At 44.5% G+C, this 17,986-nt stretch overlaps 1 protein-coding gene across 1 annotated transcript in view; it reads left to right on the top strand.

Annotated features, from left to right (window-relative positions):
* The window catches only part of CSMD1 (CUB and Sushi multiple domains 1), a 1,699,370-nt gene that overhangs the window by 1,457,920 nt on the left and 223,464 nt on the right, over positions 1 to 17,986 (top strand). Inside the window, exons 27-30 of the mRNA XM_019652695.1 lie at positions 3,904 to 4,095; positions 9,118 to 9,256; positions 11,887 to 12,074; positions 16,248 to 16,442. Coding sequence (XP_019508240.1) covers positions 3,904 to 4,095; positions 9,118 to 9,256; positions 11,887 to 12,074; positions 16,248 to 16,442 — 714 coding nt within the window. The remainder of the gene's footprint in view (positions 1 to 3,903; positions 4,096 to 9,117; positions 9,257 to 11,886; positions 12,075 to 16,247; positions 16,443 to 17,986) is intronic.

Here is a 17,986-nt window from a genome sequence, read left to right as displayed (position 1 = left end):
TGTGAACTTCCATCTCCTTTAGGAATGAAGGGGAATGCATACATTGACAGTATGTTGTGAAACTTTAAAGTCAAAGACAGAACGAGTATCTTACAGCAGTTTCCAACTGTGAGATGATGGAAGAAAACTGGGAGCCAGCGGAATGGGTAGAATTTCTTACCAGTGTGGACAGGAAAACAACAACGGCTATTGACCCTGAACTGTGAACTCAGTAAAAATATTCTGTATGATTAAGGGAGAATTTAAATATTTTTAAAGAATTAAAGGTATTTTTGGACAAAGCAAGCAGCTGGGACAGTTTACCACCCCGGGGCCTCATATCAGTCAGCTGCCGCTGAATAACAAACCCAACACTTCAACACCTGTGTGTCCGTGGCCACGACTCGACTTCAGGCTGCACGTCTGCACCTGACCTGGGTTTAAATTCTGGAGTGGCCCCGCTCAGGGTTCAGGCGTGCAGGCTGACGGGCACGTGCTCCTCTCATAGTTCCAGGACAGCAGTGTCTTCCCGCAGTTAGGGCAGAAAGGGAAGTGGGTCATCGCGGGAACACCCACTTGTGCCCCGTCACAACTTCTGGGATATCCCTGAGCAAAGGAATTCACGTGACTGGGCCCACAGAAACCAGAGGCCCAGTCCATCCACAGGAAGAGGAGGCGTGAATGAGTATTTGCTAAACAGTAATCCGAACCATCCCACTTCCCCACTGAAGGCAATTTGCAAAAGTATGTGTGTTTAGGAAATAGGAGAATTAGACCAGATGAAAGGCCTGAAATGAAAAAACAATAGTAAGCTGGTCGCCCGAGTGGCTCAGTTGGTTAAGAACACAAACTCTGAGCAACAGCGCTTCTGGTTTGATTCCCACATGGGCCAGTGAGCAGCACCCGAGCTGAGCTGCCGCTGAGCTGCCAACAGGTAGCAGGATGGCTCAGTTGGTGAGAGCACATGCTCCTAACAACAAGGTTGCCAGTTCGACTCTCGTTCACATGGGATGGTGGTCTGCGCCCCCCCCGCACACTCCACCAACAACAACTGACATTGAACACGGCTCCTCGAGCTGAGCTGCCCTGAGCTGCCTGCAGGCAGCCAAATGGTGACTGAGCTTGGAGCTGGGCTAGCTGTGCCCTCCACAACTACGACTGAAGGACAACAACTTGGCTGTTCCCCTTCCCCAATTCCCCAACACTGTTCCCCTTCCCTGATTCCCCAATAAAATCTTAAAAAAAAAAAAGAATAGTAAGCAAACACATGGGTAAATATATATGCAAAGCTATAATAATATGTAATTTATAGGGTTTAAAAACAAAGTAATGATGGCAATGTCTAATTTAAGATTTTTACAAATCAACTGAGATACTTGCCAGCAATAGCACATAAGTAGGGAAAGAATGATAAAAATTAAAGTCTTTAAGGTTTGGAGAGTAATGTAGGAACATACTAAATACACACTAAGAAAATGAGAAAATTAGATGAATCCGTACAAGCGCAGGCACAAAGGGAGGGAAAAGGAGACTCATAGGAAGCACAAGGTAAGGTGGCGAGATAAATCTAAACGCAGCAAAAAAACACAATAAATATAAGGAGAAAAATATAAAGGAGATAGAAACATATAAGGAGACTAAATCATCCAATTAAAAGATTCTTTGATTGAATTAAGAAAAAAACCCAACTTCATGCTGTTTAGTGGTGATATCCCTGAAGTGTCTGAGCACAGACAGTGCACATGCATGCCAGCAAAATGTACAGGGGTTTCCATGGCAGCATTCTCCGTAAGAGCAAAGAGTAAAAAGGACCCAAGTTCCCACCGAGAGGAGAAAGGGTGAACTGCAGTTCATCCATGCAACGAAAAACTATACAGCACTGAAAATGAACGGACCAGACATCACACCTAAACGTGGATGGCTCAGAAACATAATACTGAGAAAAAAGAAGCCACAGAGGAATCTGTGTTGTATGATTCTGTTTATATAAATTCAAAAAGGAGGAGATATGGCTGCTGGAGGAATGCATACGTTTACGGTAACCATTGAGAAATACAGGGGAATAGCAAAAATGAAATTCACAACAGTGAGCTCCTCCCGAGTGGGGCGAGGAGAGCACTGACACGCATTGCTAATGTTGCTGTAGTTACAGTATCCTGTTTTCCAGTCTGAGCAATGTCACAGATATGTGTCTTATTGCTTTTACTGTGTTATCGGTATATATTTCAATATATATAATAACCAATTAGAGGAAAAGAGGGCGTAGTGAAGGCAGCCCCTGCCTTCAGTCAGCTTAGAGACTCGCAGGGAGAGAGGCTGGCAAGTTCTCAGGCAGCATTTTCACAATGGACGTAACAAACCAGGTAATGTTTCCATTTGTCCTGATGGGTGGGCTGAGGGTCAGGGAGACAATGACCTGAGGCCAGTTGGGCTGAGCTGGGGTGAAGCAGGTTGCACCAGTCCCCAGGATCTGTGATGTTGGCACCGTGAGACACTGTCTCTTAGGACACTGATCCGCTAATCTGCAGGGTTCACACACTCTTTTGTCTAGCATAGTTTGTCCTCCGCCTCCCCTATTACTTAAAAATCCCTTCAGAGTCCAGAGCAGGTCTTGTGCTTTTCTGTACCTCCTAACTTTTCATTTAAACAAATGTCTTCTATCTAGAAAATACATAGCATTGCCCCCGAATTTCCCAAGCAAAACGAAACAGGAAACTCAAAACACAAAAAGCAAAGCCTGCACGTCACTGTAAGTCTGCCGATGTTAGGATAGACGGCCTGACAGTTCCTGGGGGCAAGGCGCCAAGCCTTTTCCTCTCTCTCATGCATCAGGGCATTTCGTGCCCTGAGCACTCCACAGAGAGAAAGCGAACTTTCCTTCACAGTCCCTTCCGCGTGAGGAGGAAGAGAGCGCGTTCACTCTTCTAGTTGAAAGGGAAATGGAAAAGCACGAAGCTGATGTCTCAGCTTTGGAAACGCCTGTGTATCTTCCTAAGTTGTAGCATAGCGCAGTGTGATATGAGTTGCAGTTACAGAAGTTGGGGGCAAGACCACTACGCGTCAGGCCATGACGTTTCCGTGTGACGGTGGGACCTGGAATTCTGGTACAGAATCTGGCGACAGCATCTTCACTGGTGGGGCACACCCCTGCCTGTGAGGCTTGATTTTAGGTGCTCCCTGCTTTCCACAGGATGGCCGCAGCCTCGGTCCAGCGTCCCGCTGTGCCCCAGAAGCCCTCTAACCAGCTCATCTGGGGACGCTGGCCTCTATTAACCTGACTTCAAATTCCTAATACTTTTATTGACAACAACGTCACCATTTCCAGAGCTGTTGTTAAAATAGGGTGCCATATAAGTTATTTCCAAGTGAGACCTCTTTTGAGAATGACAGGAGTTATTAACAGTTTTGCAAAGGCAGCAGCACCCAGGGGGGCCTTTGGCTTCCTGGTTAAAGCTGACCTGCCATCTCCTGTCTCCTCCGTCTGGCTCCCATCACATCTGGTCACCTCAGCTGGTCGGCACCTTGGAAGGCACGGCCCTTAAGGGAATCCGTCCTGCTTTGTTTTACTCAAGGCTCCTTGAGATCGATGCACTGCAGTTAAATCATTTAAATTGTGGTGTGCGTTTTCATTAAAGTATTGTTAACAAAAAAAAATCGGATGGGAAAGTGTGTGTGTGTGTGTGTGTGTACGTGCTAACTTGAGCGTGATGCAACTTGTTAATAGATTCCATGATCAGCTGCATTTGCACCAACACTTTGCTGGGATCTGTTCCATGTGAACATCATCAAGGTGCCTGCTATCGGGTGTATCCTCTGGAAAACAAAGCCTCGTCATGGTTCACATGTGGACAGACGATTCCTGCAGCCAGGGAGTGTCCTACCAAGGTTCCCATCATGTGATCTGCTGTTCTCTTGTCTTCGCAGCCTCAGTGGCATCCACCTGCAATGACCCAGGCATGCCTCAGAATGGCACGCGCTACGGGGACAGTCGAGAGCCTGGAGATACTGTCACCTTCCAGTGTGACCCTGGATATCAGCTCCAAGGACAAGCCAAAATCACGTGTGTGCAGCTCAACAACCGATTCTTCTGGCAACCAGACCCTCCTACGTGCATAGGTAACATGCAGCAGAAAACAGAAATTCCACATTTAGGGGCGAATGCATGTCATTAAAATTGCTCTGTAAATGCATTATTTCTTCAGAAATAGTTCTTAAGGGTTTCTTATATGCCCCCTGGTTCTCTGAGGCTATATCGAAATTTTATCATAAACCTTCACACTTTATTTTATTAGATAAAATGAAATAAATAGGTTACTTATTATACAGTAATTGACTTTTATCTAACACTTCTTATCCTTCACCAATCTTGTAAAAATATGGATCAATCAATTTACTGTAATTTAAAATTCTAGGTGGCTGAAAATGCATAATATTACCAGTGCTATTCTCATTTTTAATATAGAAACTTGCCCTTAGGCGTAACCTACTCAATAAAAAGTACTTTCTCTTTTTAGGTGGTTTTTCTGTAATACCACTACATTTTAATAGAATTCTGAAAACTAGAAATTATATTGCTTTTGTCAAAATGAAGATAAAAGGAGAAAGTTATTCCTGAAATTCACTAGAAGTTGTATAGTTTGACCTTATTAAGAGGATGACAATTGGTTTTGCAGACTTTAGTTTGAATAACCATTCAAGATTCTGTATCACAAATATGATTAGGGGAATGCATGTTTTTATATAAAAGAGTAATTACACGCACAGACTGTGCATTCAATTAAATATTTTACCATAAATACCTATTTAGAGTATTTCATCTTAATTTTTAAAAGAAACTACTGAACTTTATTATTTTAATGAACTGTCACAGTTCAATTTGTACTTCTTTATAATCTGTTTGAAAAATGTAATTTATCTGTGAAGAGAGACAGTGGTAAGGAAATGCTGTGCACAGAGCTAATGGGCCATTTTGCATAGGGTGACCTTGAGGGGGCTGTGTGACTTGAAGTGAGTGCCTCTGTCATGTGCACCCTGGAGGACGTGCCTGGCCCTTCCGGCTGTGATGTGCAGCCCCGCCTCCTCTCAGAGCAGATGGGTGGGTGAGCTCTGGCCTTAGCATGCTGGGTGTGCCCCAGAGAGAGCTGCCCGGGTTCCTGGGTGCTTTCTGCTGCGTTTGCATTTTCTAACTGGTGTGAGCAAGTCATGCATTTTATTTCAGGCTGAGTCATCCGGTGACTGCACAGATTTCTACGTGTTTCTCTTTTAAAGTGGAGTAATTGCCTTTAAATGCACCAATCATTTTAAACCACTGGCCTGTTTTTAAACTAGGAAAGGCACTATTTTTTCTCTGTTTGTCATGATTTTAAGCTCATGGGGGAGTGCATTCAAAAGCAATGCAACTAGCAGTTAATCTCTTCAAAATAATTTCTCAGTTGACATTAATTTAAATACTTAATGGGTAAAATTGGACCATCTTTTCAATTAATCTGTAGTCTTTTGCTGGTTCATCTCTTAGTCACCTAATTTTGACCAGTGACTAGGTTATCCACTCCTCAGCAAAGAAGGTAAAACTTCCACCGTCTTGAATATTAGCAGCAAGAACAAGCTAACATCACTGGCAGGGAATTGGGTATCAGTTATGTTGGCAACCAGACTGGGCTACACACAGAAGCATTATGTAAGAGAAAAGTAGGATATTTGGGAACAAGTGAATGTTATCTTTTCATTACATTGTAAAACATTTTTTTTCTTTTTTTTTCTCCCTCCCGGAATGAGTCTCATGTCCTCTGTAAGAAACATGTCCGTCAGAGCATCAGCTGACCATGATTTAGCACTCACATAAACTCTATTCTGCTGACTAGAGACACTTTAATGTAATGTTTTTTAGCTTTTTCCTTATTTAAAAAAATACATGTTCACTGCAGAGCTTTCATAAGCTTAGTTAAAAAAGAAATAAACACTGACATCTTTTTACCTGGAGGCAATTATTATTAACATAAACATGCATGAGTAAACTTCATAATTACTTTATGTCTTTGTACTCTATCTTTTAAATGTTTTTAGATGATAGCATTCTGCTTATTTTGTCAACAACACTGTTTCCTTCCCAGTGCAGGATGAGTATCTTCTTGTGTTTTCCTGTCATTTCTACCAATGGTTTGCTGCCTGCACGGTGTCTCTCTGTTTGGATGGACACACATCCTGTCCACTGACCCCTTGTTGCCGTGCAATGACGTTGTCACCGCTTCCCTTTAGGAGATTGCTGCAGTGAACGCTGTTGTGAATGGCCTAGTTCTGCAAACTGATGTATTTCTAGGACCTTAAAAACATGTTCCAAAGTCTTTGGGGAAGGTTGTACCCACTGACGTTTTCATCAGCATGTCTGTTTATTCCCCCCAACCAAGAGAAAACACATATAGATGACATTTCTTAATCTCGTCATTTAATATGGGCAGAAATTCATGATTCCTTGGTGTTTTAACTGGCTTTTTAAATTAATAGTGAAGTTCAGCTCTTACTTATTTCATATTCTTTTTGGCCATTTGAATTTGTTCTTTCCTGATTGGTGGCCTGCTAACTTCCTTTTACCCTTGTATTATTGATGTATTTTCCCCCCTATTTGCTGTTCTCTCTTCCCCTCACCCTTTTATAAAATCACTTAACCTCTCACTTGTTTGTATGTCACTCACATTTTCAGCAACTTGTCATTTGCTCATTTTTCTTCTGGTTTGCATGGACACCTCACTTTTGTTTACTTTTCTTCACTTCCCAAAGGACTCTGAGGATGGAGGCACCTCCTTTGGGCATTTTCAGCTGAGTCTGAGAAAAACGATTCTCCAAAGCAGAGGACACTCGCTGTCTTCTAATTCTGAGTAAAGTGTCCCTCAAAAATCTCCATAGTTTTCATTTTCTCATAGAACCTGCAACCCCCCTTCTCCTAGTCCAGGCTCTAAAAAGCTCTGAAAAGCAAAATTATCCCAAGTTTGCAGAACTTAATTTGGTGGCAGCATCCCGCCCTGATCTACAGGGTGGCTAATTCCAAACTATTTGTCTCATTTAATGGTGTGAAATTTGAAAGGTCTTGATGCAGAAACATTGATGTGCGTCATTAAAGAGTAGCACCCCCAACCTTGATGGATGAAAGTCTTGTATACATACCAGGGAAGGACCCCAAGCGTTTCGAATAAGGGATGGTGGGTTGATATGAATTTTATCTCCATGTCCATTCCCTCTGGAGAATTTCCCAGAGTGTCTGACTTGAACTCTGTACTAAATTCTAATCCTATCCAAAATATGTTGCAAGCTCTGCAATTAAAATCTAATGAAGTTAAAATGAAGACTAGGCGACCAACAGCGAGAACAAGCCCTGCAAGACAGGCCCGGAATTCAGCGGGAAGCTTTTCAACAGCCTCCTTTGGAAACGCCTCCGGGGTCTGGTGCAGAGACCCGCCTCCTCTTTGTTTCTTTTAAATCAGTGTTTGAGTCTCATCCTTGAACTCTTCCTGCTGGCAGCACCCTGCAGCCCGTGCCCCAAATCTGTCATTTCCCCTCTTCCCAGACCTGACGGAGTAGAGCTCCTCAGAGGCTTGGCGACCTTTCCCCACCTGGGCACCACCCCCCTCATTTGTCCTTGTCCCTTGTGTCCCCTGTCGGGGGCTTCCTGTGAGGGCCCATTAGACAGCCCTTTCCGCCTACTTATGAAAATGAAACTGCATCCTAGGGGACATGGGGTTTAGTCATTTTTTGTGAAAATCGCATTATTTTACTCTTGAGCGTATACCTGGAGAACTTATTATAAAGATTTCCTGTGGTATTATTCAGAGCTTGCCTTTGATGAGAGTGATTATGACAAAAAGTGCTGGAATTTGTTATAGTTCTTCTTATGAAAATTAACTTTTCAGGAAGGTTAAGTGAGTATTTAAATATATGTCCATCACAGAAAATTGTGAAGCATTTACCAAAAAGTCATTTTGTGTGTGTGTGGAAATAGATCACCCATTAGCGTATTTCCTTTTCTGCTCACATTTTTTTTTTATTCCTAAATGCATATGTGATCGATCGTATGAAAGAAGGTACATAGTTTGAGGAACTAGTATAATCTAATTGGGGTGATGTTTAAAAACAGGTTGGTGACAAGCCACAGTATTGGATGTGCACCCAGCCTAGCTTACCAACGTGTGTATCCAAAAGGCGCATACTTAGGAACCTCGCAGGGCCGTAACAGTTCCCACGTGATGGAAGCTTTAACAGAAATCTTACCTAATAAATGAAACAGCCCTAAACATTTTCAGGTTCAAGAACACACATGGCTTGCCTGTTAATGACATTGAAGTACCTCATCGTTGCCTCACTAACTTAAATGTAAACACATTTCATTAAAGTGTGATGCCTGCAAAAACAAACTCTATTATTAGTCTCCCAAAGCTGCTTCCTGATACTGGTATACTAAGCCTTGTGACCAGAGCATGGTTTCAGAGGTCAGTTTTCCAGCTTGGCCTGTCGTGGGCTGTGTAGCTGAGCTGTCACTCAGACATGGTGCCAGTTTCGGCATTTTGTAGGGAAACGGGGGGAATATATTCCCAGCCCTACATATGTCAGGGGCGGTGAGGACTGCATGCAATAACATGGATTGATTTTCAGCAAACCCTTAACACTTACTATGACCAAAACTGGCCACTAGACACGTGACAGTGAGCCGCCTGGGGGTGACCACTGGAAGCACGACGCATGTTTTTAGGAATTAGCAAGCAATGACCCTGTGAACCATAAGAAATGACAAAAGCATAAAGAGGCCGTGAGATCATGCCCACGGGGGTTTGTCTGTATTTGGATATGCATAGTGTGCATTATAGGGGTGGGGGTTAAGGCAACCTCTCCCTTTAATGGGGCAAAGGTTAAAATTATAGGAAGAAAATTTCATTTGCCAGCCATTTGAAAACTTGCTGAAACCCCTACAAAGGGAGTGGAGCACTATAGAAAATGTGTTACCAGTTACGTGAAAAATGTACAGGGTCTTAAAACATCACCTGGGTTGTTGTTGCATAATCCAACACACAGCCCCTGTGATGGATTCTGGGATGTCTCATTCCACACTGACCAGCGTCCTTGTCTCTCCTAAACGTCCCTCCCCTGTGACAGCTGCCTGTGGTGGGAATCTGACAGGCCCAGCCGGGGTTATTTTATCGCCTAACTACCCGCAGCCATATCCTCCCGGGAAGGAATGCGACTGGAGAATAAAAGTGAACCCCGACTTCGTCATCGCCTTGATGTTCAAAAGGTACCGTCTCTGGTCGAGCACCTCTTTTAGTGGGATGTACATGTCACCCTAACAATTACTCGTAATCCCTTCGTAGAGTCTCCAGTTTTATGTCTCACGAAGCCACGCTCTGTGTCTGATAGATGCTGCATGAGGCTGAAAACGACAGAATAGAAAGACAATCTTTTGCTGGGAACGTTCTCCCTGTGTGAGGGTGCACATGATGGGGCAGGATTTCCTCTAAATACGATTTTGTACTCACCGTGTCCCACATGAGAAAGCTTAATTCACAGAATATTCAAACAGTAATCAAAAGTGACAGATTCCCTCACTGTGGTTTCTCATCAGTGTGTCATATGTCTCTAAATGTGTGATAGTGTTTCATGTCCTCAGGACATCTCCTCCGACCTTCCCAAAGGCGGAACTTATTAACACAGGCACAACTTGTCAGAACTTTGAAAACGAAAGCTCCCCACTTTGCGTTGCTGTAAAGTCTGAATTACTAGACATTTGTCTTTAAAAAAATTGCTATCTCCTTTTTGCCAAACTACGTAGATGAGAAAAGCTCAAATATTATCATTTTATAAAAATAAATTCTACAGAACTATCATATTATTAAAATCTGGTATGTGACAATTGTTTTTTAATACCCCAAGGTATTTTCCCACTTGACATTGTGATGTTTGCACCACATGGAGTGACAGAGAAATGGGTCTGTGACGGCCCGCGACAGAATGGCCCTGTTACATTTATTTATCTGCCAGTTGAATGAGTTTCCTTCCCTTGAAATGCTTACATCAGTGTCCCAGGCCTGGTTGCGATGTCCTCCTTTCACTCCTCCTGATGAGATCTGAGTCAGTACCATTTTCATCGTCTACGATTCTGAATTTTAAGCAGTCTTATCAGCCATCATTTCCTGAATTTACTCAAACTGCTATAAATTTACCAAGTGATGAGCACTTTATCACAGCCTCAGCTATTACAGAAAACCACTGCTGGCCGTGGTTTTGGATATCTTTGTGGGTTTGTTAACACTCAGTTTCAGCAGTGTTTTCCTTAAAACCAGGAGCACCTCTGGTCCCAGGAGATTAAAGGTGAATGGACAGCAAGCAGCCTTCTAGAGAACATGGCGCCTTGTGGTTGGGGTTGCCTGCCCTCCACTGCGTCTCAGGGACTCGTCATCAAGGTTCTCAAAGTACATTCTGTTGTAGAGAACCCTGTGTGTACAAGTAGTTTCCGCTTTATTTTATAAGTGTTTCTGGAAAAAGGTTGAACTAGAAAACCTCTAAGTTTTCATTTCACTCTTAGATTTTATGAATCATTAGCTGATACAATGTCACAGAAAAATCACACACCTGTGACTTCGTCTAAGGTACAAACAGCTTGAACATTCTGGGTCGGGGAGGCGGCTGCCCTGGGACCGTCAGAATACGATTTTTTCTCTGTGCCTCAGTGTATTCCCAGTGTTCAATAATAATCTATAATAACACGTAATTCGCTCTGCCAGTTATTGGGGGTGCAGCATGACCAGACGTCATAAGATCCTTGCAAAGTATTCCAGATAAAATTACTGTTCCAATCAAATTCTGTTTTCTTATACAGTTCCTGTTGGCGCTTCAGACTTAGCCACTTCCGTATGTGACTCCTTCATTTCTAACTTCAGGGAGCTTGTCAGATCAACAGACTAAGAAACCTTTCAGAGAATATACAGTAGTCCCTCCCCCAGGTTTGGCTTTCTGCGGTTTCAGTGAACTGAGGTGTGAAAAGATTAAGTGGAAAATGCCAGAAATAAACAATACATAAGGTTTAAATTGCTCATCTCTCTGAGTAGCGTGGTGAAATCCCTCGCCCTGTCCCGTTCCGCCCACCCAGGACGTGACTCGTCCCTTTGTCCAGTGTCACACGCTGTAGACACCCCGTCCGTGAGCCACTCAGCAGCCTCCCCGGTGGTCAGATTGGTTATTGCACCGAGAGAGACCCCGTTCTCATGACTGATTACAGTGTAGTGTTAAAGTTGTCCTATTTTATTATTCGTGGTTATTGTTATTCCCTTAAGCGTTCTCCTAGGTATGTGTAGCTATAGGAATAACAGTCTATATAGGGCTCGGTACTATTTGCTGTTTTAGGAATCCACTGGAGGCCGTGGAAAGTGTCCCCCGTGGATCCGGGGGGACGGCTGTGTTCAGGGACCTCATGGGAGCGAGTGTGGCCTTGACACAGCATGGGGTGCCGTGGTGCAGTGCCAGCGGAGCACTGATGGGGGTCCTCAGGGGTCTCTGCGTGCTGACTCCTTTAGAACGCCGCGGGCAATTTAGGGAGCGACCTGTTTGCATTTCATCTCTCCAGTTTTCAGATACACAGGAACCACTTAAATAACAGCACATGCTCATGCTGATAAAAGCTTCTGACTGTCCACCCTGTTACCCAAACATGCTGCCAACTACAGAGAGGTGATAGCAAAATAGTAACAGCATCCATTACAAGGACTGCCATGGTGACGTTCTGATTATGTTATGTTTAACATTTGAATGGTCCTAGCCTTTAAAAATTATACAAAAGCAAGGAAATCGCCGTGTGCTCCGAGACTTCTCAGTCGAGGAGGTAAGGGGACTGTACATGAGGTGCTAACCCCCCGTATCCTTTGCTCTCAGCTTCAACATGGAGCCCAGCTACGACTTCCTGCACATCTACGAGGGCGACGGCTCCAACAGCCCTCTGATCGGCAGTTTCCAGGGCTCCCAGGCCCCAGAGAGAATTGAGAGCAGTGGAAACAGCCTTTTCCTGGCGTTTCGGAGCGATGCCTCCGTGGGCTTGTCCGGCTTTGCCATCGAGTTTAAAGGTACTGCGCTCAGCTTAGTCCGTGGGGAGATGGGTTGGTACACACGTTATCTGACCGGTAAGTGTGTCTTCATGAAGTCCTGCCTGTCTGTGTAACACACAGAGCTGCCGTGGCCTCGTCTGTCTGGGGAAGGGAGCCCATCTGTCCAATGGACAAGGAATCCAGACAACTTCTACCCTAGCGGAAAAAACAAAACAAAACATGGCCATTAAAAATAAATTAGGATTTGTGCAGTGACAAATGTAATATATGTAAAAGCTTTTTTACAATGATTTCTTTAGGATAACTAAATGTAAGCATGTCCAGACAGCTTAGTTTCTACCTCAACGGTTTTAAGTGTAAACCACCTGTCGCTGTCCTCTGCTGCCCCACCACCCCAGGCGTCGGCTGGACAAGGAGCATTTTGCTGGTGGGTCTGTGGAAACAAATATTTATTTTTCAAATTCATTTTTCATATGAACAAAAAAAACATAAAGTAATTTTAAAGAGTCAGAGAAAGGGTTGCACACAAAAAAAAACCAATGCACAGCAGTGACTGCTTTCTAAAAAATAATGAGAATATGTATAAATATTTATTTAAACTTTTGAGTTAGTTATTATTAGAAATATAAAATAAAATACATGTTTTATCTCTGCTAACTCTTCAATAGACCCGTACCTCTTTATATGGTTTTAAGAAGAAAATTAATCTATTTCCCCCAAAACAGCTAAATCCACAAACAGACTGATGTTATTAAGATCCACAGTACAAAGCGAGACAGCTCCGCACTCAGCGGTGCCCCTGTGCGTCCTGGCTGGGCTCTACCTGTGCAGGAATCACTAACGGAAGCCCTCGGGCGCGTCCCACCCATCACACAGCTTCTGTCTCAGCAAGTCCTCCCCGAGGCGCCCTTCTCCATGACGAGGCCCTCTCCGTGATGAGCCAGAAACCCCCCAAAAGACAGAAGGCACCTTAGAAATGCAGGAATGGGCACTGGTCAGTGCCTGCTGGCCCCTCGCCTTCTCCAGAACCTTCTAGAGAAAGTGAATCACTGGACGAGTGAGTAAACACAGCACAACGTGCCTGACCAGTGACAGGAAGAGAGAGCTGCCTCTTTAGTTCGGGTTTTGGGGGACCAGAAAGTCGTGTCAATGGGGCTAAAGGTCTTAATGTTTGAAAAGCTCTCCGGTGGGGCCTGTGAGCAAGTAAAACCAGCTGAGACAGGGAGAGACCACAGTCACGGCGCCTTGCACCCTCAAGCCCAGGCCCCAGACGGCCAAGGAGGCCGCACAGAGCCAGCCCCGGTCCAGCCCGGAGCGGAAGGGGCGGCCGGCAGTCCTCCTGAGTGAGGCCCTCAGGGCCTGGCAGAGTCAAGCCCCGGGTTCCAGCACAGATACCGAGGTGTCCTCAAGAGGAATGGGCACAAGCAAAACACACCGTGTTAGGACGTCATCTCATTAGCACCTGTGACAAATTACAAGCAGAAACGTACTCGCGATTTATGACCTCACATCCTGAACTGACAGCTGGCCAGTGGAACCAGAAGATGAGATGCAGTTCATTGGGAGGGATTTAACAATCTCGCCATCAGAAACCTAGATTAGCGACCGACAGAAGGCCAAGTAGGTGGCATTCAGCCCAACAGTAAACAAAGCGAAAGATTTATAACAAAAAGTGATCCCAAAGGCCGACAAGGCAACAGGCGTGTATTACAGATGTAGCCTGGCAAGTTTCTCATATTTTATAAGAGAAAAAAGGTGCCTCAGACTGGCGCTTCTGCCACTAGCTGCTCAGTGCATTCCGCCGGTCACGGAGGAGGGCACAGCATGGGGCAGCCCTGGGGCCGGCAGTGGCGTGTGTTTGCTCCTGATTCGCCTAAAGCGCATGTCCCGTGCCCTGGGTGGGCTTGAAGGCGGCTACAAAGAACTGTCAGCAGGTCACCTACCCTTTGAAATACTAAGGGTATTTGGTGACACTGTTAGTGGGCTCTGGTCCCAGCGCAACACACAGGTCCTGCCGAGAGACTCACCGTGGTCAGATGGGGAGCCTGAGACGGGGCTTCGTAGTGTTTTATATAAAAATATTACTGTACATAATATTCTATGTTATAATTCTGTATAATTATATAATATGCAAATAGGTACTATACATAAATATGTGTACACATTTGCATACATTTCTATAAATTGGTTAAAATGGAACATATATCCATATACAATGTGATATTTACTTACATCTGTTGCATTTTAACCAAAGTATGTAAATAACATAGTATAGGAAGTTATTGTAATAGATTTGGTCAACAGTTGCCAGAGCTCTCTGGTTGATGCTGGTACATGGATCACTAAAAACACAATGGAAAATACAGAATAAATAGTGTGAAATAGGCCCCTTTTCCTTCCTGCGGGTCCCCCAGAGCTTGTGCTTTGTGCTGTCCTACCTGTATCCCCATTTCTCGGAGGACGGCGTGTGGGGAGAGGTGTTCAGAGTGCGTCTGCTCCTGGCCCGCCCTGGCCGGCCCCTCCCACACTGGACAGTCAGTAAGGAAAGTCTCAACAGTGACCACAACCAAAAATAAAATGAAATTCAGCCTTCCACTCGCACTTTCCAGAGATATTTATGTGTACCAGTAACACTGGGTTCTCTGCAACCAATGGAGTTATTGACGTGAGTGAACTTTCTACAGGGTAAGAGTGTCGGACCCGAAAAAAAGGAGCCGAAATGTATTTCATTTATCCGCTCAGGTTCGCATTAATAACACAACTTACACAAGCGCACACGCCAAGTAGTATTTTCAGAATTTTAAGCTCAGAAGTGAAGACGATGTTTCCGACAACGTCTGCATTGACCATGTGCAGATCGGTAAGGTTCGGCTCCCGAGACTTCTGACGTGATGCTGGACGGTGATGGAGCGAGGGGCGTGGCCAAGCGTAAGGAAAAGGCAACCCAGCGAGGAAGCTGCAAATGCCAAATAAATCTGTGCGCATCGTTCAGCGGAGGGCTGTTGATACAGGACATTTAGAATAGTAAAGAGAACTGGATTTAACTACCTAGCAACAGGACTGTAAGGAAGAAAAGATAACGCCATACAGTAAAGCCTTGGATTGCGAGTAGCGTGGTTTGCGAATGTTCGCAAGACGAGCAAACATTTCTAATACATTTTAACGTGGTAAACGAGCAATATCTTGCAATACGAGTAGTTTGTTTCCAGAATGAATTATGCTCGCAAACCAAGGTATTACTGTGTTTGTATTTGGGGAAGCAGACGTTGTAGTGGACGCCTCAGTTAGTAACCACACAGTAGGACGGGTCTGTGCAGTGTGTTTCCTCTGCGTTATGAACTTCTCTGGAGCTTCAGCGTCTCAGATCTCACATGGACCAGGTGCAGTGCTTGCCTGGCTGAGGCACAGTGATTACAACGAAGCGCACAGTGTGCCTGACACGCAGTAGGCCCGCAATTCACTGAGGAGCTGTTACAATGAAGACAGAATTGCTGGGTAATTAGAACATTTCAGATGTGGTGTTTGACCTTCACTGACCAGTGAGTGCTCATTTTCTGCTGAGTTTCGTGTTCACTTGGCCTCGGGGAGGGGAGGGGAGCGGAAGGCAGACCTCCCATGGTGCTGTGTCAGTCCATCTGTTACTACTACGTAAGAAAGTGCTTATCTGACTTGAGTGAAGCGGGTGAAACCAGCCTCCTCTTCGGAAATCAGATTCTTCCAGGCCTCCCCCCAGCGCCTGAGTCCTCATGACTGTGATTTAAGTACAAAAGTCAAAATGAACCTCAGGGCTCCCATAATCACTTTCTTTGGTTCAGTGCTAAAATCCAAAGCCAAAACAATATATAGATGTATAAAAATATAATGCTGCAATTTTGTTACCAAGATGAAAGTAATTCAATAGGAATTCTGTAGTAAAATGTGGTTTGAAAACTAAGAAATATAACTTTATTAAAAAAGTTGTTCCTATTTCTCTATATTTAATTATTTTATAATTATCAACATGATAATCATTTCTAGTATATGTAATTGTTGACTTGATAATTAGCAACTTGGTCACTAGCCAATCAATAAATATATTTTGAGCATTTCTCATGTGTGGTCCTGTTCTTGGCATTCAAATAATAAGCAAACAAAACAACAAACAAATTAAGATCCCTGCCCTCACGGAGTTTGCACTCATTTCTTCTGCAGAGAAACCGCGAGAAGCATGTTTTGACCCTGGAAATATTATGAATGGGACAAGAATTGGGACAGATTTCAAGCTTGGCTCCACCGTTACGTACCAGTGTGACTCCGGTTACAAGATTGTTGAGCCCTCATCCATCACGTGTGTGATCGGAGCGGACGGAAAACCCGCCTGGAACCGTGTCCTGCCCTTGTGCCACGGTACGTGCGGGACCGGCGGCTTGCCTTCCGTGGTAACTTGCTTTGGGACTCGAGCTCTCGTTTTCAAAAGGGTTTCCTCTTCAGCACGAGACTGCCCCGCAGTGGCTGGGGTCACTCGGAGAGCTGCGGCGGGATGAGCTTTGGACTGTCCTCTATCTGTAACTGGCTAGGGTCTTGGCCGTTCTCTCAGGTTTCTGGAAAACATGATGTTTTCTCTCACTTAGCGAGTTGGACGTTTTTAACTTCTGTTTTTGTGTTTTAGGCCTGGTCTATATAACAGGTACAAATTAACAATCTCTAGGTGTTGTCTCTGTCTGTCTGTCTCTCTCACTCTCTCTCACTTTCTCTGTCTGTCTCTCTCTATACACACACACACATATACATATGTATTACATATACAATATACATATATATTACATATGTACACATATAACATATTAAAAAGAATGTATCATTTCCCCCCACATAGCAATAGTTTCTCATTGCTTATATAGGTAGTAAATTAATAAAATCACCTATTAAAAGGTAAGACAAACCTTGAAGAACCGACAGAACTACCAATAGTGTCAAAGGTCAGGTCACAGCTGCCCTGTGGGCAGTGCAGTGACAGGCGCGCGCAGAGCACATTTCTGGGTCTGCAGTCATAACCAAGTGGGCAGTTTCACGGGCGTCTCCACAGGCAGAGTTCCTCCAGCCCTGGGCGTGTGACTGGTACCCTTTACACTGTGAAGGCTACACATGAAAAAGAAGATGGTAAAACCCCGTGGTCTGTGGCAGAAAAGTTGATCCCAAGGTTATTTTAGGATGGACTCAAGGACCGCTGTAGCTCGAGACATTGAACTCCCACAGTGAACGCATTTTCCTCCGAGAGCTCATGCTACAACGGGTACCTTCTGAACAAACAGGAGCTTTAAAATATCAGTCCGTGGATAATCCCAACAGACACACCACCCCGGTGCCCTCGCTACCCGGCCGCTCTGTGTCTGCGTTTGCCGTAGGACCCAGAGAGGCTGTCAGCCGAGGAGCCCTGTCCTGCCAGGACCCCTCAGGCTTGCTGGCACAGTTAGAACGCCACGTGTGCTTCTCGAAGGAAATGGACGAATCAGGGAACCGTCAGAACCACTTTCAGTGACGAAGTCTAGTGTTCCTAGTCTTACGTATTTGACCGTCTGATAATGAAAATTTCAGAATTGTGTAAGAATGAAGGATGCTGAAAGAAGGATACAAGAGTATGCTGCAGCCCCACATGGATAATATTTACATGGCTTTTTATTAACTGTCAGTAGGTTTGAGTCAGAACCATTATAATCCCCTTCTGCAGAGGACTGGAGACCATCCTAAGATATCTGTAACGTTAACTTCAAAATCACATTCGTCAAAGTATGTGTTCGATCCTGTGAGTGTCTCATTACCAACCCACGTCTCCTGCGTGTGGCACAGGATGGGGGAGGTGTGCCCACCTGCACCATTTCAGGCTGAAGGGGAACTGCTGAGATTCAGCCCAGCTCCAGGTCAGCTACGAACTAGATGCGTAAAAGCAGAAA

This window comes from Hipposideros armiger, unplaced genomic scaffold (assembly GCF_001890085.2).
Source record: "Hipposideros armiger isolate ML-2016 unplaced genomic scaffold, ASM189008v1 scaffold_185, whole genome shotgun sequence".
In the NCBI taxonomy this organism is placed as follows: Eukaryota; Metazoa; Chordata; class Mammalia; order Chiroptera; family Hipposideridae; genus Hipposideros; species Hipposideros armiger.
The sequence above is the reverse complement of the archived record's forward strand: the minus strand, read 5'-3'. Positions and strand labels throughout refer to the sequence as shown.